General features: G+C 44.3%; 2 protein-coding genes across 4 annotated transcripts in view; one reads left to right on the top strand and one right to left on the bottom strand.

The window, feature by feature from the left end:
• Positions 1 to 2,602: 2,602 nt before the first annotated feature.
• Positions 2,603 to 25,898, bottom strand: LOC128851690 (MAD2L1-binding protein-like). The gene is given in 7 exon segments (XM_054062360.1): positions 2,603 to 5,583; positions 5,585 to 5,655; positions 5,658 to 5,688; positions 5,690 to 5,949; positions 20,885 to 21,071; positions 22,884 to 23,003; positions 25,879 to 25,898. Coding segments are annotated over 7 exon segments (822 nt in total). The 3' UTR covers positions 2,603 to 5,450.
• SOCS5 (suppressor of cytokine signaling 5) overlaps positions 20,233 to 25,898 on the top strand; it is a 29,176-nt gene continuing 23,510 nt past the window's right edge. Inside the window, exon 1 of one of the 3 annotated variants that reach the window (XM_054061643.1) lies at positions 20,233 to 20,315. The gene's annotated coding sequence lies outside the window, so the exon portion shown is untranslated. Of the gene's footprint in view, positions 20,316 to 20,639; positions 20,659 to 20,876; positions 21,033 to 25,898 lie in introns of those variants that run through there. The other 2 variants (XM_054061642.1, XM_054061641.1) reach the window with 2 other exon arrangements.

Below are 25,898 nucleotides of genomic sequence, written 5' to 3'. Positions count from 1 at the left end.
CATTTCTACTCGTTGTTCTTAAAAACCAGGCAGAACTATGAAGAGCCAAAACATGATGATTTCCTACAAGGTGATATGGTCAAATAAAGTTGAATTCTGATATGCTTGGACTTCAGGGGAATGAAAAGTCTGTTGTGTTTTCCTTTGAATTCTAGAGCTCCAGAACCACCAGGCCAAGAGACGTCCTACCCGAATGTGGAGTCTGTATTACGTTTCTTAATCACACCAGCTACAAAATGTTCTTGACGAGGTCTGACACGAGTAGAGTTTTAGAATTAATAAAAATGTTGTTTCTCCTACGTGTGCGTGCCTGTTGTCTGTGTTTTCTGTGCTTTCCAAGTGTTCCGCAACACTGCCAGTCACGGTCATGCTGACAAACCCTGCTCTTTGTGCTCTCTCTTCTCTCCTTTTCTAGTACAGCTCAGCGCAGGCAAGCTAGCAAGGGGGAGGGTCTGCACACCTTGAAGACAACAGCACAGAGTCACCAGATCTTTATAATAACCCGGGGTTGGGGGAGTGGCCGTGGTGGCAGAAAGACCAAAGTACTCCTTAAGCCCTGAGAAACAACAACTCCTCATGTATTTTGCTTAGGGCCATTAAGGCTTTGACAGTAAGAACAGCACAAAGTAATGGCTCCTCTCCCAAACAGGCAGGAGGACTAACTAGTGGCTTCATCTGCTAAGGCAATTGTTATCCAAGTCCTGCCTGCTTGGGGAATGGGCTGAAGCAAGAAGGCTGTGATTGTGAAGCAGGTGCTCTAGTGGTTAAGTAGTAACTTAGAGGAAAGAGATTAAACAACGTTCTAGAACTAGTACCCAAAAAGTCATTCGTTTAACATGATTGTGAATTAAAACTCCATACTCTTCATGAGTGTGCTCACTATAGGCAAAGGGTATTTTTAAGACAATTTGTCTTCTATTTCTGCTGCCAGTAAGAGCACAGTCAAACTATTTCATGATTAGGCTTTTACAGCCAAATGAGTTTATTGGAGTCAGACCCAGGAAAGGTGTTCATTTGTTCACTTATGTTTTGACTAAGTGGCTTTAAATCAGCTTGTGGTGAGCTGCCTTCCTTGTACAGCCCTGTGGGTGAGGTAACAGAAATCTACAGGGTTAGGAGAGCTGTATTTTCAGAGAGAAACATATGCACGCAGCAGCTTTAGGGGAGATCAAGCTGCTCTGCGTGGGCAATTACCTACTTTTAGGCAGACAAGCTGGGTCTTTGCAGAAGAGATACAGCTGCTTGAACCATTGCAATTGGTGTAGCAACACTGCCAGGCTAGGAACGATCTCTCGGTCAATGAAACAGCCATCAGCCTTCCCCATCTAAGAACCCTAAGAGCTGCTTTTTTACCTGTTAATTATCCCAAGGAGATGGCAAAGTCCTTAAGATCTAATCTGGACAAATACTGCTTCAAATGCAGTCCTACAACCCCACAACTATCATAAGCTGATCACCTCATGGGGACAGAGAGCAGCAAGAGCTTTCCCCTCCTGGGCTAAGATTCAGACGTTTGCTGTGAGACTGTTGCATTCAGCTACATCTCTAGTCATCTAAAGAAACTGTGCTTCGCTAACTGCTTTGCCAACACCTTCTCGCTGTGTCCAAACTTTATGTCAGGTCTTCCCTCCCCTCAAAGGAGTGTATGTATAGCTAGAAACGATACAGGCCAGATCTGTTTTAAGTTCCCTCACAGGGGATGAGAGATGAACACCAGGCTGCAACAACTCAAAACTGGCACAAGGTAAAGGGCTGTCACATGTTGCAAGGGCTCCTCCAGGGCTGAAAGGAATAGCAGTGGAGCCATAATCCTAGTTTACAGTAAGGAATGGTGAAGCAAAAGCACTTAGCTGCCAGTAAGATATATACCTGGTCCTTGGACTTCGGTGCAGATCTTTACATTAATTTTTCCCATTCTAAGGATCTTGCTCCTCTCTCTAACTCTGCCAAAAACAAGACATTGGAAATGAGATTCCACCCATCTGTAGTGGACAAGTGTGGTCACCAAAACGGTGACTCTCTCATATCAGGCAAGCACAAGGTTAACTGAAGACCGTTCCATTATTACCGACACACCGTGCATTCATCTAAACGTGGGATGGGAATTATCCTGTGCTATTGCTTCAAAGTACAATGAAGCAATGGAGGTGTATGCAATGCGCAGGAGAGGAAAACCCTTTCCACCTCCACCCAGGCTGCTTGTAATGCATATTTGGGGATGCTAACACTCAAGTATTTAAAGAAACTTTTGAGCTGAAGCTGTCGGTTCTGAGGAACAAGGGGCCAGTTCTGTCTTCTCTCTCCCCAACTGAGCGCAATGTTACTGCAGTGAACTGTTGACATATTCTGTTACACTTGAACTATGAATGCAGCAATGACGTGCTGCTGGCAGTGAAAGATTCATAGAACCGTTAGCTTGGAAAAAGAACCGTTGAGGCCATCGATTCCAACCGTACCTGTCCACGACCAAATCATATCCCTAAGCCTTCATTTCCCATGCCTTTTAAATACCTCCAGGAATGGGAACTTAACCACCTACATGGGCAGCCCGTTCCAGTGCTTGAGGACCTTTTCTGAGAAGAAAACTTTTCCTAGGGTCCGATCGAAAGCTGCTCTGACACAGCCAGAGGCCGTTCCCTCTCGTCCTATCACCTAACACTTGGCAGAAGAGACCAATACCCACCTCTCTACAACCTCCTTTCAGGCGGTTGTAGAGAGCGATAAGGTCACTCCTCAGCCTCCTCTTCTCCAGGCTAAACAACCCCAGTCCTCTCAGCCAGTCCTTGTAAGACTTGTTCTCCAGCCCCTTCACCAGCTTCATTGCTCTTCTGTGGACACACTCGTGCATCTCAATCTCTTTCACAGAGTGAGGGGCCCAAAACTGAACACAGTATTCAAGGTGCAGCCTCACCAGTGCTGAACCCACCACGTTTCTCTGATGGCAATTATATCGTAGTCCTCCTGCCTTACAATAACTTCTTGTTCCCCTTGTTTATTGCAATGCTGCATGTGTTGCTGTAGATGCACTTCGGCTGGACTGTTCATCCTGCTACGCTCCTAAGGGGAACAGTCCTAATTCCTAAGCGACTACTCACTCAATTATCCAACCCCTCTGAGGTGCCACTTAAGTGCTATTCCTCACTTCCTGACAGGTGGCAGACCAAGGGTCCTTGCCAGCACACCACCCCTCAGAAACAGGAGTGACATTCCCAGGCTTTTTTCAGTCAAGCCCGGTTACGGCCCCCTCCCCCTTCACATCCATTCCATTCTTTCAAAGATGCAGTTAACTCAGTTGAGTCTTCTAGGGATGGAGTGTACGTTGCTACAGGGATTGCAGCTTTCCCTCGGGAGCCAGCACATCCACCACGTGCCTGGGCAAAGGACACCTTTAAGAACCTCCTCACTCACTCTTACGTGCCACATGGAGGGCATTTTTCTGCCTCTGAGGAACCAGAGCTTCTGGCACATCATGCACTTTGTCACAAAGGTGGAACAGCTGTGAACCTGCAGTTTAAGTACACACACGGAACGGAAGCGAGTCCCTCTGCCACCAGCAGAACCTTGATATTGAGCGATTAAATAAAAACAATGTCATCACACACACAAGCCAATATTTTATTTGGATAACTTATAGCACTTACCTTGTTAACCTCAAAAACGCTTCATCACAACAACAAAAAGCATCTTGTCTTCTTTCATTCCTGGCACCACGTCATTGCTGCATTCATTGTTCAACTAGAACAGAATAGGTCAACAGTTCACCACGGTAAGATCGTATTCAGTTGGGGAAGTGAGGAGAAAAGAACTCGGCCCTTGTTCCTCAGAGCTAAGGCTTCTGCTCAAGCCTTCTTTAAATGCTTGAGCGTTAGCATCCGGAAATACACATTACAAACAGCTTGCGTGGAATTGGGGTTTTCATCTCCTGCACACACGCTACAGTCAGGTCACATTTCATTTATGAGACCTGCAAGTACACAGTCAAGTGGGCAGCTGCACACACAGCAGCCTTCTGCATTCTAGCAGTTTCTCCTCCAGAGCCAGCTTTAGCAGTTACTACACGTCGTAAACAGCTGCTAACACGTAAGAAGGCAGAGACAGCACTCCCAGTGTTCTCCAAGCTCAAAAATATCAACTACCTTTCCTCCTAGTTCTATAGTCCTGTTTCGTTCCAAAAGGCCAGAGTTAAATTAGGCACCAAGCACAGAGGGTTACTTCAACCTTTACTCTCCTTTCGAAGGACTTTCACCACCCCACCCTGCAGTTCTTGCTAGCAAGAAACTCCAAGCAACCTCGCTACCAGTAGGCTCCAGTTTCTCTTTAAACGGGACAGTTATTGGAGCCATTAAGCTCCTTAGGCTACAGGCGTACCCAGCTGACTGAAGAGGCCTCCAGCAACTGTCTAGTCCTGACACTCCGTGCTCTACTCCTCCTCCTCCACTGTGTCAGACACCAGGCCAGAAGGAAAGGTTCGTATTCTGCTTCCAGGGAATACATTCAGACTTGGAAGGGGAATGTGACAGGTAAAGCCAACGCTGAATTTGATCACACTCCCCTCTTCCTCACCTGTCAGAAACATTTAAAGTCTAAGACTTCTAAGAGGTGAAAGTAAACAAGAAATTGACTTTGTTGTTGTTGTTGTTGTTTTAAGCAAACATAAACTGGGATATTGAGGCAGGTGTCCCAGCTTCCTCTGAAGAGGGTTAGAGCAGGAACTGCTTACTTTTAATTGTAACTGTGTATCTAACTGATTGTCAGGGCTCTTGGACTAAAGGTTAGGCAAAAAAACCAGGAAGATGCAATTCCCTGCCTCCACAGGGCTGCTCCGCCTCTTCTCATCACCAGTACAACGCGGTGCTAGGTATGAGACCTCCCAGTCCACTCTTTGGATTATTAAGTAACTGAAAGGATTTACAGGGCAAACTCTTGAGTACTCAGGCCTGATCAGCCTGCAGGGAAAGTTCTCCTTTTACAGAAGCAGAATAGACAAAGAACAGTGATGGCCTTGATGGCAAAGGCCAAGTGTATTCACACACGCTATCTAGAGCCCCAAACAATCAGCTAACATAGTACTTGTTACCAGAGACACAGCCAGGAGAGAGAAGACTGTCTCCAGTATTTGCCAATTCAGTAAGCACACAACAGGAAACTTTTACTCCCCACACAGCAATTCATCTCCTGTGCCACAACTCACGTCCCTATAGAATCACTCGGGGCGGGGGTGGAGTGGGGGGGTGGTGAAGGTGCAGCTGTACCTTAACAGGTATTTGCTTTCAACAAAAATTCCAGAGGTGAGGGCAGAGGAACAGGGTCGAGCTGTAGGAAGACAGCAGATGCTCTGAAGAAGAGACCCAAACAGACAAGAATATGCGGTTACATTTGATAAAGTCAGTGTCCCTTAAAGCATCACCAAAGCTCATTCAATATTCCACTAGAGTTCCACAGAGCACAGGTCATTCTCGAAAGCCTTTGAGGGTCACTGGTGCTTGAAACCAGACATAGTCCTCCCAAGTAGAAGCCAGAGGCTGATGAGGTGAGGCGCTTATGTCGATGCCTCCATCACAGGACAAGTTCACGGTCAGTGTTCCAGTCATCACCACAACTGCAGTGCCCCTGGAGCATGACAACAGTGCCCACGACAGGCAGGTCACAAGCAGGTCCTCAAGTTCACTGAAGACATCCGCAACAAAGGGAGCGAAAAAGCTTGCGAACGCAGGAGGCACGTTCCAGGCTCTCCTCAGCACTGCCCTCACAGATACTCTCCAAGTTGAGCTCATAGAACTCCCTGGGGCTCATAACAGTGCCTCCAAGTAGAAAAAGAACACAAGAAACCCGTGTCAAACTTAATATTACTTCCACGTGCTGGAACAGTCCCTCTAGGTCTGTCAGCAGCTGCTGCCGTTTCTTGCTTGCCCGGTCTAGGGAGGGTGGCTTCTTACTCGCATCTTCATCCTGGAAAACAAAGTAAAACAGGAGTAGTACATCTCCTCATTAGGATGCATTAGTCCCAAGGCACTCTGCAGAGAGCACGGCCCATCGTATCCCTGGAAGTCACAGAGCGTTCAAAGGGCTCCTGTTAAAAAGACATCGTTACCCACATATAGAATCAGGAGACCCAAGAGGAACACGGAAAGGCCGCTCTCTTGCTACTCAGTGTGAATCGGAATCACGCCACTGATCCATTCCCACAGGAATTACAAGCGTCATCTCTTAGAGATCAGCTGCCACTCCAAAGCCACTTAACACTGTTCTCTTCTTCGAGCCATCTGAGTAACAAACCAAACAGTGACAGGCTTTGAGCAGGAAAGGGGACAACAGGAGATAGCCAGGAACCGGCTGAGGCCTCCCGGCCCTTCACCCGGAGCTCCGCTCCCAAACGCCACCGCGGGGGCACCGAAGGAACACATCCTTTTTGCAAGATAATCTCCAGTTCATTCCCCATACCACACTGTCATGCTGCTCAGAGCCAATTTTAATGCATAGCATTGCTGGAAGTTCTGTTATAGGCATGTATATAATCTGTATTATGGCTTGCCTAAGAAAAAAATTAGGGATTAGGGGATGGAGCTGGATAAGGAAAGTTGCCAGGGAAATTAATTGCATTTTCAAGATTGCAGAGTGTTTAGAGCTAGAAGTAATGAATCTAGAGCAATGTACTTGGGAATTAATACACAACGAGTGCAAAGATCAGCCGAGTAGCACTAGATGGCACTACAGCAATTTTAATTTCAAACCAGAGGTCAAGCCCTGGGAAAGATGGACTCAGGTCCAGCTGTGAGTGAGCAGTTCAGGTTTACTATCCAAATTTTACCTGGGCGGCCTGAGGAGATTCTGCGGGACATAAGACATAGCAGTCTTTCTCAGGATTACAATACATAGCCTTGAGTAGGTTGATAAGGAGTAGAATGTATATGATGAAGAGGAGCGTGGAAAACTACCTGAATGCTTTCATTCCATAAAGCAAAACCACAGGGCACTGAAAAACCTGTTATGTTCAGTTAAACCCAAAGTAAGGATATCCAGATTCAGTACATCTAAAACCATCTCATTCAGAAGTAGACCAAAAATGTTATGTGTCATCTAGGCAAGTGCATAGTTCAATGTCTATCTGCAGATATAAAGCGGCTGTGTATAATTACACGGGTTTGTGCCTAAAAATGAAAATCTGATTTAGGAGTCCAAAATCAGCTAGATTTAGTAACCGGCCTTATAGCTTGCATTTCCTATCTTACAAAGGTAAATGCTGACTATTGGCAATTTATTTTAATGTTTCCCACAGGTGGCAGCTAACATCAAATCTTGATACATATCTTGTTCCTAATAACAGACAATATAGCTTATTGTCTCTAACAGGTACTGCAATAAGCTAATTTGAGACCCTGCTTTTAGAACTGTGCAGTAGCATGTTTTTTCATAAGAACAAGCGACTGATTCTGTAGCCTTTATTAACAAATACTTACAGGAGAAAATAGAGCCTGTTGAAAAAAATCACACTCATTCTTGTAAGCTGAACCCATCTAAACTAAATTCATGCCGTTGTTGCAATTTTAAAGGACAGGGCCTGTCTCAGTCTTGAATGCTAAAACATTGTAGAGCCAGATTTATAAATCTTGTAACTCCTTTTAAAGGAAACATCTAAGTGCAGAATATTCACTACAACAGCATTACGAGTTATTTTTATAATAGCATAATTATGTTTCTGTAATGCATTTCTGTGATTTACATTTTGCCTTCTGTTATGCTTCAGGTTCATATCCTCAAAGGGTAATTAGTATCTATTTCTCTGGAACCAGTGGGAGCTAGTTATTTTGGAGATATAGAACTCTGATATTTATGTTTTTAAGGAGGGCATCAGCATGAATGTTTAAATTCCTTCTAGTAATCTTATTGATACAGTTTAGGGATATTGCCAGCTGAAAGGCCATCTGCTTGCCAGTTACAAATACAAAAATCTAATAGAACATTCCTTTGCTATGAGAATGGTCTTTATCAATGGGAATAGCCCAACTGGAGACACTAGGATTGCTTAGAAAAATAAGCACTGCAACCAGCAGTATTATTTGACCATAGGTTGTGCTCACACCCAGCCAGTATGTGCAGCTTTCAATACAAAAAGGGCAGAGAAGAGGGTTCAAAAGAGTCAGAGCACAAAAATCTAGCATTGCACCATTGCTTCAAATTGCCAACATTTAAATAGCATTGTTTAATAAGAAATTAAATGCCCCCTGTGCTGGAATTGGACTGTTTGTCCATGCAAAGCTAAACCTGTGGTAAAGATGAGAGACATGTGATGTCCAAAAACACTTTAAACTGTCTCTTTTAGTCATAAGCCACTGCTCTTTGAAAAAATTCCCGTGTGGTTCTGAGCACATCCTGAGAAAATGTTCTAGTTGTCCTAGTTCTTCTAATGTGTACTCTAATAAGGGCTCCTTTAATCTGTTCTTTAAATCTCCTTTAATCTGGTCACTGTTTTACACTTTAAGATGTACCCCCGAGGCCTCCTCTTGCCTCAGAAGAGGCTTGAAACCAACCATAACTTGCTGCTTGCTTTCTCAGACATGTCTATGTCTACATTCCTGGAATTGATGTTGGTTCTGATAGACATGTCCTAAAAGCAGACTCCATCCTAGATGCAAAAGTGGTCTGTGTAGCTGGCAATGAAGCATGGCACCTTGGAAATACTTGCGAAGAGAAGGTCTGATGAGACACGCAGTTTCTTGCTAAGCCCATTTTGTAACCTGAGTGACTTAACCAAAGTGAATCCCAGCAACTCATTTGAAGTCTGGAAAACCAACTGGAAAACCTTCCTGAACAGTGTGGCGTGCCTGTGGGAAATAATGGCAGTGCCCCAAAGTTCACTGTTTTCATTGTCACTCCAACAGTAGAGTGAGGATAAAGCAGTGCCTAGTGTTACCTTGAGCAAGGAGAGCCACAGCAATGGCTTAGCTCTGCCCAGCTGCGCAAGCTTGGGAAGATGTATGTGCTTGACAAAAGCGCTTGGTTCACTGCTAGTTACCTTGCCAAACTACTCTGTGTTTGTATGTCTATGTGGGTGTGTGAGGTAGGAGATCAGAGAGTTGTCTTACCTAGCTGTATTACCTGAGCATCAGGAATCTTCCCTAAACTGGTCACCCATGCTCCCTTTGTGTCAATGGCAAGGTAGGTAATACATCCTGTTCTAACCTAAGAGACAGAAAATTAATTTAGAAAATGAGTAGCTACTACTCATTTAGCTGGACATGTGATAAAAGTCTCCCCTTGTTTAAAAAATAAGTCAAACTATCACAAAATATTTTCAAAATACAGCATGTTTAAGACAATTTAATTCCCTTCTCAGTTTAAAATGCACATCTAAAACTTTCTCACATCTAAAACTTTCTCAACTACTTTGTCTATGGCAATGAATTTTGACCCTCTCCATTTTCAGCCTAACCTGGTTCACTGCTCCTTAGGCAGCTTGGTGACCTTGGGTTCTCTGGTGATCACTATACTGATGCTGGACTTAACTGCAGGCAACTGCTCGGCATGGCACCCTGTGAGCCCACAACTCCTGCACTCCAGCGATCCATCCGAGTCAGCTTCCCAGTTAGCTGGGACTGCAGGTGTGCACCACTGCACCCAGCAAACAGCATGCCAAAAGCATCCTGGGCTGGATTAGGAGGATCACTGGTCAGGCAATCCTTCCCTTCCCTCCCCTCTCCTCTACTCAGCGTGGGTGAGACCACAGCTGCAGCACTGTGTTCAGTTCTGGGCTCCCCAGTACAAGAGAGATGCAGACTTACTGAAGAACCCTGTCTGGCCAACACAGGGTCACAAAGATCGTTAAGGGGCTGGAGTCTCTTTTGTAGGAGAAGAGGCTGAGAGAGGTGGGACTACTCACCCTTGGAAAAAGCAGGTGCAGCATAAAGAAAAGGAGGTGCAGGGGGATCTTACCCGATGGGAGGGAATGAAAAAAGAGGGAGGCTGACACTTCTCAGTAGTGCTCACAGACAAGAGGCAAAGGACACAAATTGAAACCCATGAAATTCCATTTGAACACATGAAAACACTTTTTTTATTGTGAAGATGACCAAACACTGGCACAGGTTGGCCAAAGAGGTTGTGGAGTTTCCATCCTTGGAGCTATTCAAAACTGAATTGGATACAGTGCTGAGCAGCCTGCAGTAGCTAACTCCGGTTGAACAGGGGCTTGGACATGATGACCTCCAGAGGTCACTTCCAACCTCAACTATTCTGTGACTTTATGATTCTGTGACTTTGCTTCAAGAAAAGAAAGCTTAAGTCTTTATTGGATTGATACTATAAGGACATCTTTTAAGTTTCAATCTATAGTATATCCAGACAGCCCTGACAGAGGGAAGAGGTACGAATTTTAACATAAATCTGTCTTACCCTTATGTAAATGACACTGGATTAACACGAGTTGTATGTTTATTAGCATTTTATCCTTTTCACTCTCATCTGCCTTTAATTTTCATTTTTGCAGCTCTCTTCAATTATGGCTTTAGTTGTATTTCCCAGTTTGTATTCTTCCCTCAACAACAAAAACACACAATCTCAAACCCAAAGAAATAAAAACACCTTATTTTCTATGTTTCTTGATGGAGAATAAAGAAAATTTTAAATGTGTTCTTTTTTTACTACTTTGCTATTGATTATTAATCCATATTTATATTTATGCATATACACATGCTCAGACACAAGATCATATAAGTTAAATCATTCAGGTGGTTTAAGTTTAGCTGTCAGCCTTCAGAAATCACTTTAGTAGCCGCTTACACCAAACATTACTGATTAAAATCAGATTTTTATGAGATGAAGCGATCTAAGTCCTCAATCCTACATCACTGATCTTCAGTGCTCTGAAAACACAGAGCAAGTTCAAGATGTCTTTGCTGGAATGGTGAAATCTCCACAAGGGTGGAGTGGAGCCACCAACTAGAATGTCTCTCACACCATCTCCTGGTAGGTACTGCCATACATGAATACAGCCTGCACACATATTTCTGGCGACTGTTTGTCTGCCTCACCTAGTATGCAAATTATGCTGACAGTCAAGTCACCAAGAGATGTTTTAAAGCATCTTTGTAGGACACTTATACCTACATTCAAAAACCTTGGCCCATGTCTCTTGCATTGATTGCTTACCCCTTTGCTTGTAAATTTTGTTCTGAAACTCAGAAAGATGAAATAATGCAACTATGTTCATGCTGGTGTCAGGCACCTGAGTTACACATCATCTTACTTAGCCTCTTTCTAACACTGTGACTTCTGAGGATGAAAAGTTCTTGTATCAGTGATGAAAACTAGTCTTCAGTGTTGAATTATGGAAGGCACAGTGCACAGCCACAGGGACCGAGCACTGAAAATACAAACCTGGAATGTATTTGGGTGGTGTTACCTAGGTTTCAACCCAATCTTTTCCTACGCTTGCCGTAGCCTCAAGAATTATGTAAATGCATTTCTGCTGAAGAAAGGAGGGAAAACAAACAAGTCCAGGCAATAGAACCAGCAGCTCACATTAATATGCGGCCATGGTGAAATAAACCAGATCATTCAGACAAAATAGGCACAAATGAATGTCTCACCGGGAATATAGCTGCTTGAATAGGAATGCCTCTAATCTCAGCAGTGCCACAAAACCCCTTCGAGAAAATAAATTTTGGTACACTTTAAATGTTTTACTGTTTTCAGTTTCCATGGAATAGCACCGTGCCTCAGGCCACTCTAGTAACATTCCTGGCTTGCCCTGTTGTAACAATCTGTAGCAACTCATCTAGTCAAATGATTTGTGTTTTAATATCAAGTTGCTTTGGAGAACACTCATGGTTGGAAATGCATAATAATATGTTTTATTACTTATGTTAAAAAAAAAAAAGCTAGAAGAGAAGTGGTTTGCTTTTGCCCATTGGGGAGCTCTGGTTTGTTATTACATTCTATGCAATGATAATTAATGGACTCCACAACCAGCACTAAAAAAGTGTTCCCCGGCTAAAACTTTCAATAGTAACTAATGATCTAGAGTTTTTTTTTCCTTTATGTGTTCAGTTTGAAATACCTTAAAAACCAACCTGATTTTCAGAAAACGCTAAGTGCAATTGTCTACGTTCCTCTTAGAACCTTTAGACCCTGTCACCGTAAGGTCACAGTAGATGCTGTTTACTAGTAACAAAATAAAAGTATGTCAATTCACTAATTAGTAATAGAGCACTACAGCCGTTTTACAGATCATAAATAATACATTTCAAAGAAAAATATTTTTAAATGCTACCTTCCTTACACCTGCAAGAACAGAATTCCAGACTCTTTTGATGATTGGAAGCTCCTTAATGAACAAGCATGTAAGCAAAAGAAGGTAGACTAGGGACCGGTTCTAGCAGATGTTTTGTATTACTGAGTAAAAGAAAGATCAAGACCAAATCCTACAGTCTTGGGTGGTGCTTGGACATGTCAGAGTACTTTTGGATGCCACTGTATGCGTTGCACCTGCCTGAAGCTGTTCTGGAGCCTGGCTGTCCTTTGCTGGGCAGTAGGAACATCATACTTGTGCAAAGTGAGGAACCTGCAACTGAATAAGAAAGCTGATGCTTCAACCTTGGTGTCAATACTAATTCAAGGTATGCAACGATGGAGAAAGGAGGATCATAGATGTCCTTATTTCATCCACCCAAATTACTAAGCTTCAGAAAAATCAATAAATGCTTCTAGGTCTTTTCCCCCAGCTCAGCTGCACTGGAGCAGGCAAAAGAAAGCAAAGGACTGAAGAAGGAAAGAAGTAACTGCTTCTGAACTCTTCCTCTGCCACAGTGATTATGCCATGGTATCCTTTTTTCTACTTCTACTCATGTTCAATTAACTCTGATTAAAAAACTTTGTATCTATGTCTCCCCACGTTGGTTCCACTCCTTTAAGCAGCCTTGCCTCTTCTTAGGGCAGTCCCTGGCCCGGATAGGTGTGCTGGATATTCAGGTCCACATTTCAAGTATGTTTCTGTTCTGATACCTGAAGTTCTCACAATTTTATGCGCAAATTTGTCTTCTATTCATTTGGGCAACATGCAGCTTTCTGTCCTGTTAAATGAGTATGCCTGCCTGCAAACAAGCAGATCGTTGTACCACGGCTGATTTTACTCGCAGGAAAAACTGTCAGAGGTCAGTGAAGGCAAAACTGGGTAGTACTTGGTAGGCCAAGGTGCCCAACTGCATAGATTTGGCTGGCCTGCTGATGCAAGTTCCTCAGTTCTTAATGCTAAATCTATTTGGCTTCTTTTTGTTGGATGAACACCAGGCAAGGTTCTGCATTTGTGTGAGTTTGCACTACCTTCCCTAGGATTGTCCACTTTCGCTTTGCACAGGTCTGTATCCCTATTGCAAGCCCTTCTTCCCAAATCCTGTGGTTTATCATCCTTTTGTTTCCAATGCTTATCATCCTTTTGTTTCAAGGTGTCCTTTGCTGACAGGATTTATCCACAGACACCAAGATTTCCTCAGCAGGACAATGAAAGTGGTTATTATTGTACTCCAGCTCTCTTTCCTTGCTATTACCTTAGATTTTCCATCACTAATTATTTTTTTCTGCCTGTCTGAAGGAGAGAGAAGTGTTCATCCAGTTCTGGTGTGAAGGGAAAGCCTGAAAGTAAGGAGGCAGCATCAAATGATCACACTTCTAATGACTGCTCTGGCTTTCATGGGCAATCTTCTGGCTTGTGCTCCACTATGGGCTAGAAGAAGCACCTCAGCCCAGGCAAGTCGTACGACTATAGTTGCATCACGGTTCTCACAGACACACAGACTTCTGGACACAAGGGCAGGGATGCTGGGTCTGCAGCGAAGGCTACTTGCTACGCCAACCAGAATTGAAAGGGGACTATTTCGCTTTGCTGAACTACAATTTGATTTTACAGCCCCAGGCACACTAACTGAGGTTTGGTATGTGACCAAAGGTGCTGCTAGGAGTGAGGAGAGAACATGTGCCTTGACTAACTTTCAACAAAGGTTCTGTTTGGAATGAAAAAGTTTTGCTTAAGGTCTATGCTGGCATTTACTTTCTCAGAATTGCTCTAGGCTGGAGAGAGGATAAACCCTGGAGAAGGGAGTGGGAGAAAGTGCTTGGAGCCAGAGCTGCAGAGCTTGCTGGGGTCAAGAAATTTTTCACTCAGAACCAGGATCAGTAAGGTCACACTGTGAAGAATCAGTCTGGCAGAGCTGGGCTAGGGAAGCACAGAGTGTAGCAGCTCGGGGCTGGTGAAGCAACCACATCGGCTGATAGCAGAGAAAGTGAGCAGTGTCACCCAGGAGTGGCAGGCTGAGGGCACTGTGCACAGCATGCCCAGCAGTGCTGCGCTGCATTGTTGGCAGCACACACAGGAGCTGGCAGCACGCCTGGGAAATAAACATCGAAAGATGAAAGCAGGCCAATGTGGGAGGTAGCAGCCTGCTCGGTTTCCAACCTCTGATCACCTTCTTCCAAGCTCTCTTTCCTCATAGTGTCCCCCTGTCCTCCCACAGTGAATGGATCATTGCCCTCCATTGGGAAAATGAAAAGGGATTGCCCAGATGTTTCCCCAGAGAACTGCTTTGCATTCAAGGGTGTGTGCACATCCTGAGAAAGAAGGTGATCTTATTTCTTTTAATAGACTCATTGCAGCCTCATAGTCTGGAGTATCCACAGTCGCCTGTGGCTTTCTCACAATCTTCTGAATCTCACTGATACAGCTCTTTAAGATGTCCATACCAAGACATTAGTACAGAAATACCACAGCAAGAAGCATCATGTTTTGAAGTCTCAGTGTTAGTCCCTTTCACCAATGCTTCCTCCCAAAATTTAAGGCAATCCCCAGAGCTGTGCAGGTCATGCTGGTGAAGCCTGGGAATGATAACCACCAGCTGCCCAGTATCAGTCCTGCTGGGCTCCGGCTACAGACTAGCTCTTCTGTATTAGGAAATTTTCTGCTTGTTTATAGCGATTTGCAGCCTATTTTCTTTCCATACTATCATCAGATCTCCAAAATGAAACACATGGTAATAAGAACAAAGCAGTTGGTGGTTTCCCTCTTTTTAGTTACTAGTTCTTTGCCAGAGCAGCAGACCAGAATGGCAGCTGTTTTCATCAGATGAAGATGACTGTTGCTGAACCTTAATCCTGACAAAAATGGCAACATCAGGAGGATTTGCTCTATGAATAAGAGATGTAGCAAATATGTGGGTTCATGTTACTAAAACTTTACACTTCTGAGAATTTTGTAAGTATCTAGCATAAAAATATTTACTACATGCTAAACAAGAAAAAGAATGCTGGTTTGCTACAGAAGTAATTAAAAAGGGAAACAGCCTATAGTTTGAAATTAAAATTGACTTATGAAACTTTTATACAAGTGGAGTCAATACTGGATAGCTGCAGAAAAGCTTGTTGCAGTTTAATCCTAGTCAGCAAGAAATCACCACACAGACAGTTCCTCACTCTCCCCTTGACAGGATGGGGGAGAGAATCAGAAGGGTAAAAATGAGGGAACTCATGGCTTGAGATAAATGCAATTTAGGTAAAGCAAAGCCATACACACAAGCACTCCACTCAAAGGGTGGAGATTTCATAGTCTCCTTGGGCAACCTGTTCCAGTGCTGGGTCATCTTCACTGTGAAGAAGTGTTTCCTGATGTTCAGGGAGAACATCCTGTATTTCAGTTTGTGCCCATTGTCTCTGGTCCTGTCACTGGCCACCACTGTAAAGAGCCTCACTCTATCCTCTTTACATATTCCCTTCAGCTATTTATATATAATACATTGCTGAGATCCTCTGATTCCTCTCTTCTCCAGTCTAAACAGTCCCAGATCTTCCAGCCTTTTGTCATAGGACAGATGCCCCAATCCCCTAATCATTTTAGCAGTCATCTGTTGGGAGTCTCCATAGCTCCGTATTTGTCTGTGGTATGGATGTCTGATCATGTCTGTCCAGAACCGGACACAGCACTCCAGGTGTGACCTCAGCAGTGCTGAGTAGAGGGGAACAATTGCCTTGCTTGACGTTCTGGCAACGCTCCTCCTAACCCAGCACAGGATACCATTATTCTTCTTTACAGCAAGGGCACATTGCTGGCCCACATTCATCTTGGTGTCCACCAAGACCCTCAGGTCCTTTCTAGCCAATCAGCCCCCAGCATATACAGGTGCCTGGGGTTGCTGCTCTTCAGGAGCAGGACTTTGCATTTCCCCTTGTTGAACTATCAGACTAACCAGATGCTGGTTATGCTGCCTCTAATTATTTTGCCTGTTGTTGCTACTTGTTAGCTCATTCTTTCTTGCACTGTTTATGTAGGACTGCCAAGTGGCAATTTAGCTGCATCTGTGCTGGTCCATGTGAATCCTTCATGAGCGCTACCCTGTTCTGGAAGTGTAAATTCACATATTGGCCTCATCAGTATAATTTTGAATGCATCTAACATCATTTTTGCACGTTTCATTATATTTTTCATCCTCTTCCAAGGTGCAGAATTGCTTATACAGTGTATTATTTAATCCTTGTTTTTTTTGCTGGCAATGTATATACTAGGCTGTGTTCTGTACGCAGAAGTATTCCGGAGCTGCTTCTTCTCCAAGCTGAATGAGGCCTGTTACCGCAGCCTCTCCTCACAGGGCAAGTGCTGCACCTTCCCCTGAAGAGCTTGGTGATCTCCACTGAACTCACTGCAGTTTGCTGAGGCTCTCCTTGCATTCGGGGGCCCAAAACTGGACAGGTTATTCCACATGTTGCTGCGTAGAAGTAGAAAATCGCTTTTCCTGGCCTACCGGCTAAGTTCCTGGTGGTATAAGCCAGGATGCTCTTGGCCTCCTTTCCTGCTAGGACACACTGCTGGCTCATGGCCAACTTGCTGTCCACCAAGACCCCACATCCTTTCCTGCAAAAGCTGCTCCCCAGCCCACCAGTTCCCAGCCCTTATTGTTGCAGAGGGCTCTTCCTTTCCAGGTGCTGGGCTTGTTGAATTTCCTTGCATTTGTCCTTGCTGAATTTCATAGTCTTCCTGCTCCACCATTCCTCCAACCAGTCGACATCCCTTTGAATGGCAGATCTGCCCTTCAGCATTTCCACTGTCCCACTATGGCATCACCTGCAAACCTGATGAGCACGCACTCTGTCTCCTCCTCAAAAGGCACTGAGAAAGATGTCAAACAGAATTGTCCTCTGTGGTAGTCTGCTTGCTACTGGCTTCCAGTAGAGTATAACCAATCAACCCCTACCCTCTGAGCCTGGTGATCTAATAATTTTTTCCTCTTTAACTGTCCACCATCACACTGTAGTGTCCTGGTTTGTCTGCTAGATGCAGAAGGATGAGATGCACTCTATTACATGGCTGTAAGTTGTCTTTTCCCACTGGTGCAGTGATGAGTGATTTCTTTGCCTGACATGATGAAATGTACTTCAGCCAAGCAATGAATTTGCTCCCTGTTACAGGAAGGCAGAGGAAACCATTTTGAATGGGGAATTAATCCCTTCCAACAACACCCTCTTGTCTTCAAGAGTCTCAATGTCTGTTTACAAGGTTTTTTACAAGGTTTACTTCTTGATGAGGAGTTTAGAGGGGAAGCTGTATGAGGAGCAGCTAAATTCACTTGGTCTGATCAGGCTGGAGGAGACTGAAAGGAGATCTTATTGTGGTCTACAGCTTCCTCAAAAGGGAAGGAGGAGGAGTAGGTGCTGATCTCATCTCTCTGGTGTCCTATGACAGAACTCAAGGGAATGGCAGGGAGATGTGTCAGGGGAGGTTTAGGTTGGACAATAGGAATAGATTCTTCACCCAGAGCATGGTGGATCACTGGAACAGGCTCCCCAGGGAAGTGGTAACGGTGCCAAGCCTGACAATATTCAAAAACCATTTGGCCAACGCCCTCAGACATGGTGTGAATCTTGGGGTTGTCCTGTGCAGGGACTCGATGATCCTTTAGGTCCCTACCAACTCAGGACATTCTATGATTCCTCAAATGCAATGCTGGGGCAGCTGGAGGTGCTGCCCAAAGCAGCAGCTGCCACAGCAGGTGCATCAGCCAGGTAGCCACCTCTTTAAAAAACACAAAATACACACTCAAACCAACACCTCTGAAAAGCTCTGTAGGGCGAGCAGTGGGGAGCGGAGCCAGAGGCCACGCTCTCTAATACAAATTTTGGAGTTTTGGAAAGCAAGCACCCTTTACCAGGCCTGGGCAATATGAGGGAGCGGTCCCCATCAAACATGTGCAGCAAGACAAAAGATGACAGAATATATTGCCCAGTGGAAAAACACCATTTTAAGGAAAATATGCTACAGAGAGGCATTCAGGCTAACTTCCAAAAAATACAATTACTTAGAAGGAACTTTAGCTTAAATAAAAAAAATTCCACTTTTTTTTGTAGTAGTAACTGCTTCTTGTATCACTCACCCTGCCCTGGGGAGCAGTCCTGGGGCAGCCTCCCGAGGTGTCCCGTATGGCCAGGCCTGCCAGGCACGCCTGCACCAGTGCCCAGGGGCAGCCTCTCGCCACCTGTGCTGGGGCGCAAAGCACTGGGGGCAGCTCATGGGCAACCACCGCTGTTCCCGTTCTGATGCCAAGTGATGTGAGTTGTGTTGGTCTCTTCCCCCAAGTGACAGGTGATAGGATGAGAGAGAATGGCCTCAAGCTGCACCAGGGGAAGTCCAGATTAGGAAAAATTTCTTCACTGAAAGGGTTACTGGGCACTGGAGCAGGCGGCCCAGGGAGGTGGTGGAGTCACCATCCCTGGAGGTATTGAAAAGGCAGATAGATGGAATGCTCAGGGCTATGGTTTAGTAGTACAATACAATTTTAGTAGTAATACAATTTTAGTAGTACAATTTTACAATAGGTATTTTCTTTGAAAAGTTGTTGGTGTTTTTCCATGTGCTCCTAGTTTTTTATTCTTCATTAACTCAGAAATCCGCAAAGTCCCCATTGATAATTCATCTCTGTTGTCTCAATTCGGTTCTCCCTCAGAAGTGATGTTTCAACAGGTCACATTTCTCCTACGGTCATAAAAGTCACTCATCTTCTTTCTTGAGACACATCTATTCACCTTTAAACTTCAAAGAGAAACCTCAAGCTGTTCCATACTTATACCTATCTGTAGTCTATGTCTACACTAAAAAATGTTGACATTTTAGTCATCAATTATCATCAAATCTAATACCTACGATACATTAGCCAGCAATGCGCGCTTGCAGCCAAGAAGGCCAACCATATCCCAGACTGCATCAAAAGAAGTGTGGCCAGCAGGTCGAGAGAGGTGATCTTCCCCCTCTGTTCCTCTCTTGTGAGACCTCATCTGGAGTGTTGTGTCCAGTTCTGGAATCCTCAACATAAGAAGGATATGGAGCTGTTGGAACCTCTCCAGAGGAGGGCTACAAGGATGACCAGAGAGCTGGAGCACCTCCAATACGAGGACAGGCTGAGAGAGTTGGGGTTGTTCAGCCTGGAGAAAACTCTGAGGAGAATTTACAGCAACCTTCTAGTACCTGAAGAGGGCTACAAGAAAGCTGGGGGGGAACTGCTTACAAAGGCTTGTAGTGATAGGATGAGGGGCGATGGCTCTAAACTGGAAAGGGGCAGATTTAGACTAGACATAAGGAGGAAATTGTTGACTGTGAGGCACTGGCACAGGTTGCCCAGGGAAGCTGTGTCTGCCCCATCCCTTGTTCAAGACCAGGTTGGATGGGGCCTTGGGCAGCCTGATCTAGCCGGAGGTGTCCCTAACCTTGGCAGGGGTGTTGGAATTGGATGATCTTTTAAGGTCCTTTCCAACCCAAACTGTTCTATGATTCTAAGTCTAACATTTCTTACATAACCTGTTGATTCAGCTGGACTGGGGCTGTACATGGACAACAAGACCAGTATTTATGTAGTCGTCATAAAGGTGAATTTCCAACACCAGTTCTTACTATGTTCTTATTATATTCTTATTATTGTATATTACATATCAGCTGCCGCTAACATCTAAGTTCTGCAGAGATGTATTTATCATATTTTCTCATTTCCCTTCACGACGATTCCATGGATCACTGCCATCCCGCCCCCCACCTTCCAAACGCACCCAGGGCGGAACTGAATGGAGCGGAACGGGGACAGGCGGAGCGGAGCGAGCTGAGGCCACGCCTCCGCTCGTCACGTGACCACCCATGACCCTTCCTCCCGTCGGCCCCCGCCACGTGACCCAGCACCGACCGACCCCCTCCACGCCCGAACTCAAAATGGCCGCCGGCTCAGCCCCTTCCCACACTGTGCATCGCGCCCGGCTCCAATATGGCCGCCGATGGAGTCCGGCCGCAGACATCCTAGCGGGTTAGTGCCAGCGCTGCGGTCGGGTAGGCTGCGTGAAGCCCCTCCCCTGCCTTCCCGCCGCTCCCATTGGCGCTGCGGCAGGCCGGGCTCGGTTTCATTGGCCAGCGCGGTGTCGCTCCCTCTCTCTCCGCTCTGGGGCCCGGGGAACTATTTTCCATTCGGTGGCCGCGGCGGAGGGTGGGGGGTGGGAGGGAGGGAGGCAGGCAACGCTGCGCTGGAGCGGCAGAGGCGGAGGACGATGCTCCTGCGGGCGGTGGGGCCGCCGGGCCGGCGCTGAAGGCGTCGCTGTGGCCGCAGTGCCACCCTCCCCCCCCACCCCCCCCGCCCCCTCCGCGGAGCAGCGGTAGGTGCTGTTGCGCGGGTGGGGCGCGCGCTGGGGTCCCGCTGGGAGCGCGCGCCCCGTCCCCCCCTCCCCCCCCAACCCCGAACCTCCGCGGGTCTTGGAGGGGGAGCACGAGATAGAGCCGAGCGGGGGGGGGGGGGGTTCGTTTTGGGCCGTGAGAGATCCCGCCCCTCGGCGGTGGAGATTGGGGGGTGGTGGAAGGAGGGGGGTTTGTGTGCTTTCCTACCGAGCGCCCGTAGAAGTTTGGGAGTCGCCTTGATGTGCCCCCGCTGTTATGAACGCGTCCCTCGGAGCTGTGGGAGCGGCATATGGTGTTATTTCTGCTGTGGATCTTGTGCTGAATGGGATGCCTAAATTCCCTGGAATACTCGCCGGTACGCTTGTTTCCTCGGGTTTGGGGGTCGTCTGGGCGCCTGGTTGTGTGAAGGCAGGATGTACGACAGCTACGCTTCTGTTCCCTGAATGCTTACAGAGCCCTCCTCTTGTTTTCTGTCTCTGAAGCCTGTCAAAGTTTCCTTCAATGTTTCTATGCCTCTAAGCTGTACATTTTATGCTAATCGTCATATGGGGTTCCGTGTCCCGTCCTGTGTGGCCTCTGACCGTGCCCTGCAAACCCTAGTATGAAAAAATACGGTGCTTGTACACTGAAGCTCATTCCATTGCGGTCTGTGACATTGCCTAGTTTGGTAAAGATGCGGCTTTTCTTGCCTAAATTGCAGCAACTTCAGGAGTGCTTTTGTTGGTGCCGCGTACTCCTATAGCAGGAGAATACTGTGGGATAGACGTGGCCCAAGTGAACTGTTTGGAGAGGGATGACTGCTAAAGCTTGCATTTATACGACCTTACTTGAAAATAATTGAGTTATATAAATTTACACAGAAGTTGACTGGATCTCGTTTTAAACTGATCTGCCTCCTTCAGAAGACAGGTGAACTAAGTATGAGCTTTTAAAACTTTATGCAGAAGACTAAACTGCATTTTCTTGTCTATCTAAATACTCAAAATATATTTTGGTGCTCTGTCTATTTAAGTTTTCACTTTACCTTAATATAATTTTGTAGAATCATAGAACAGTTTGGGTTGGAAGGGACCTTAAAGATCATCCAATTCCAAGCTCCCTGCCATGGGCAGGGTCAGGTCCCACTAGATCAGGCTGTTCAGGGACCCATCCAACCTGGCCTTGGACACCTCTAGGGATGGGGCATCCACAACTTCCCAGGGCAACCTGTTCCAGTGCCTCACCACTTTCATTGTGAAGTATAATTTTGTTTAAGTATTTTTTTAAACTTAAAATTCCTTTAGAGATGAGTAATTGCATTTTGGGACACTTTTTTTTTTTTTTTCTCATTTCTGGATGAATGGCAAAAAAAGGACTATTCTGTGGTTGTAACTACCATGGTAAATATTTTACTGTATTTTAAGTGCTTTATCATTTGAAATGTTTTGGAGTAGTTTCGCTTTAGTAATTTTAATATCGTATGAGTTAGGACCCAGTACTGGAAGGGAATTGATCAGTTGTTGGACCCTGTAGTGTGAACTTCTTTACAGAATCATCGTAGTCATGTGTCTTTCTCAAAGTGCTTTTATTTTTATTACAGGATTATACAATGAGGTTGTAATTACTAATTTCCTTTCATGTGAACCTAGTTAAAGTCAGTTTAGGGATATTACTCCAACATATATTACTCTTACAAAAGAGGCTTCTTAGTCCCATTCCACTGCGCAAAATGTATTTGTGCAACATGGAGATAGTTATTTATGCGCACTAGAAGTTTTTGAGTGCAACAAATTATTGAGGAGCATGGGATGTCCTTTTGGAAGCATTTTTGGGAAGGAAAGTTTGGGTTGTATCACTAGGTAATGACAGCAGAGTACATCACAGCCCGCAAATGCTGTTTGCCTTACTCGTAACTTCTGAGCTCAAACCTCTCATGAGCACACAGGGGCTGTTTTGTAGCGAAGTTGTGTTACATCCATAGAAATCTTGGAGCTGTTGCTCTCTTATGTTGTGGTTGTTTGTGCCATTAAAAGCTTCCTGCTGTTGATGTCATGCAGCTCTCGGCCTGAATATAACCCCTGTTACCTTGATCATCCCCAGTTGATGAGGTTACGACAGTGGGGTATTGGAAGAAGGGAAGTTTCCAAGTTAGCCTCCTCATTCATTCAGCTGTCAATCTGTAAACCAATATAGTCAAGTGGGCTTGGTATCAAGGCAGTAGACTTACAATAGGGTCTCTGCCAGAACATATTCGATTCCTCCTTTTTGCGGGTTTTGTGCATTAGTAACTATGGCAGGGTGAATGGGCTGTACTTTTAGGGTGCATTCTTTGTCAGTCCAAAGAAAACTACAGAGAAGAGAAAAAGAGTTTTGAGATTGAGCTGCTGACTTTCCAGTTGGTCTAAATCTAGCATCTACTCCGGTTTTAGAATCGCATTAGCAATACAACCAACTACTGCATTCAGACAGCTGGTTAACATCCAATAAGCTTGACATGGCTTCATATGTATGAGAGTGTTGGAGAAATGGCTGAGTTAGTCCTTGGAGGAATAGCTACTATTTTTTTTCTTTTGCACTTTTAATGGTGGTAGGTACATCTAAGAAAGAGCAGATGGAAGGGATTAGAAATCAACTGTGTTCCATTAGAAAGGGTTTTTTTTAATCCTCTTTGAAACATGTGAAACCTGTCATTCTGAGGCAAGGTTCTAGAGAGATAACTGTTTGTTGAACTTGATGTGGAAATTCATGTTTCCCTGATGGACTAATAACTCAAGATAGTATAAAATGTATTTTTCTGGTTTCATTCCTTACGTTTAAAGTTAAGCGAGAGATGTATTTTAGTCAAATCAAAGGATAGTGGTGATTGCTCTTAATAGTTTTAAGCCATTTAGCCTGTTGCTAAATAGCTTGGGTTTTGGTAGATGCTTCATGGGATTCAGATGCAACTTTCATACGGTAGCTGTGCCTGTTCCTAAGTTTTAGTTAGTTGTGATGTTTCTGCTACAAATAGTGAAAGCAAACAAAATCTATGCAAGGTACATTCCTGACTTTGTAGAATGAAAGGAAGAACTTTTGATGTAAAGTTTCACCATAAACTCCTAAAATATTGATTCCGATTGCAAAATATTGGAATAGGATGGTTGGTTAAGTAATCCTTGTGTGGCTGTCTATTTTAAGCTGATTTCCTTGCCTCTTGTTTCCCCAAGAGCTATGCTTGTCAGTTTCTTCAATCTTAAAGGGAAATTAGCACTTAGTATTATGTTTTGTATTTATGTCTAGAGGCTTCGTTAGGGCCACAAGGTTTGATTGTGTTGAGCACTGCACAATGCTTCCCCTCCATCTGATCACGGCTTGCACTTTAGTGAAATGCCTACTGTTTTCTAAGGAAGTCAACTTAGTTTGAAAAAATAGATTTTGATTTATAGGGTTTGGGGTCAGAAGGACTATCAGCTTTTCTGATATTATTAATCTATGCATTAGTTTGAAACAGACAATTACTCTCTTGAATAAGAAATGCCCTGAAATTATATGGGTTTGTGTGGTTTGGTTGTTGGACAGCTTATTTTAATCTTTGAGCTATATCTAGTTAAAATATTGTATTTAAAGTTTAGTAAATGTATGCTATACCTTCTGGAGCCCTTATACTTTGTCAGCTCTATAAATTAACTCTGACACACTGAATATTTTTCACCAGCTACCATAGCTGTTAGTTAAGTTAAATAAAGGAGAAAAGCCCACATGCTCTCTCCATGCATGCAGCTGGACATCTCTGTTAAATTTTTCAACAAAAATGAAATTTTGATTGCTTTTTAAAGCTTCATGAATACACTAATTGGTGAATCATCTAATGTGCAGTTTAGTTTCAGGAAATATGAAATGGCTCACTAACTTCATGGTTATAAGATTATGCAGACCTCCTGAAAATCTCAGTAAGAAAATGTGTGCAGTGGTGGTGGTTGATATTTTTGGCTGTGAGAAAGGTTGGCTAAAACTCAATGTAGTTATGCATAGTCTGTACTAGTTTATATGGTAGAAACTCCCTTGAAGAATTATCTGGAAGGAAGAAAGAAGAATTTTACAGGTTTATCTGCTCTTGAGACCTTATCCAGGTTTTGTTTGAGAGTTCTGCAGTTGGGAGCCTCTTCTGGGTCTGTAACTGGTCCTGAATTCCTGGATAATGCTATAGTTGCTTTTCATCCTGTGCTTTTGCACAGCCATGGTTGTTGAATTCTTCAGTCTTAATGTTGGACAGCTGCAAAACATTTAAAGCCTATCTTTGAAAGATTGGGATAAGAAGGAGGGGGAGATGGAGACTGCCCAGATCAGTAATACTTCTTGAGGACTCTGAAGTATTTTCTCTATGTAGCCATATATGGTGTATTCCTGGCTAGCTGGATAGTATTTGATTATGTACTATGTTATCAGCTGAAGTATTTAACCAGTAGTCCTTTCTTGTGGAACTTTGGGTCTGTACAGTAGTTGAAGAATTAAACAGATCAGGAATTTGCTTTTCTTGCTGCCACAGAATAAGAAAAACTTCAGGGCACTGCCTAAGGTCTTTTTCTTAACTCAAGGTTTTTATTATAAATACTCTGTTGTTTGGAGATGCATGGAGCATTGTTAGAATATTGTTGTATTGAAATACATATTGCAATACTTACACAAACATCAGTTTCTTTCAAAAAGGCAGAATCTTTTACAATGTTTGGAAGTGCTTCAGTGATTGGAGTCTATTTACAAAGTTGAAATTTGAAAGATTGTTTAAAAATTTAAGTACAGTAGAAGCAATCAAAAATAGTTTTTCTGCAGTACTGAGCCTGGTAACATTTTTGTTCCTCGTTAGCAGAATGAATTCTGATAGGAATTCAACAGTCAGCCTGGCTGCCAGATTAAATAAATTGGGCCAATTGCTCAAGGCCTGAATGTCGATGATCGTAGGGTTAAGATCTGTAATTCTGGAATAAAAAGGTCTGGCGCTTAGCACTGGTTACATATTTCCATTAGGCTAGTAAAGACTCAAGAACTGCAGTTGAATAAATTGAGCTCGATCAAGACTGTGATTAAAAACCGATGGAGATAATTTCTTAGAATATTTGGCCTTGAATAACAAAACCTCAGGTTGTAGTGATTGCTTCTGCCAGTTTAACATAATTTTCTTTGTGGAACTTGGCTGGGTGAGGAGGAACATGTTAAATAGGGTAGACCTGCAAGTATCCTCTTACTTGAAAAGAACACCAGACAT

Source organism: Cuculus canorus, chromosome 3 (genome assembly GCF_017976375.1).
Source record: "Cuculus canorus isolate bCucCan1 chromosome 3, bCucCan1.pri, whole genome shotgun sequence".
Taxonomy (NCBI): Eukaryota; Metazoa; Chordata; class Aves; order Cuculiformes; family Cuculidae; genus Cuculus; species Cuculus canorus.
This window is presented reverse-complemented; position numbering and strand designations above follow the sequence as displayed.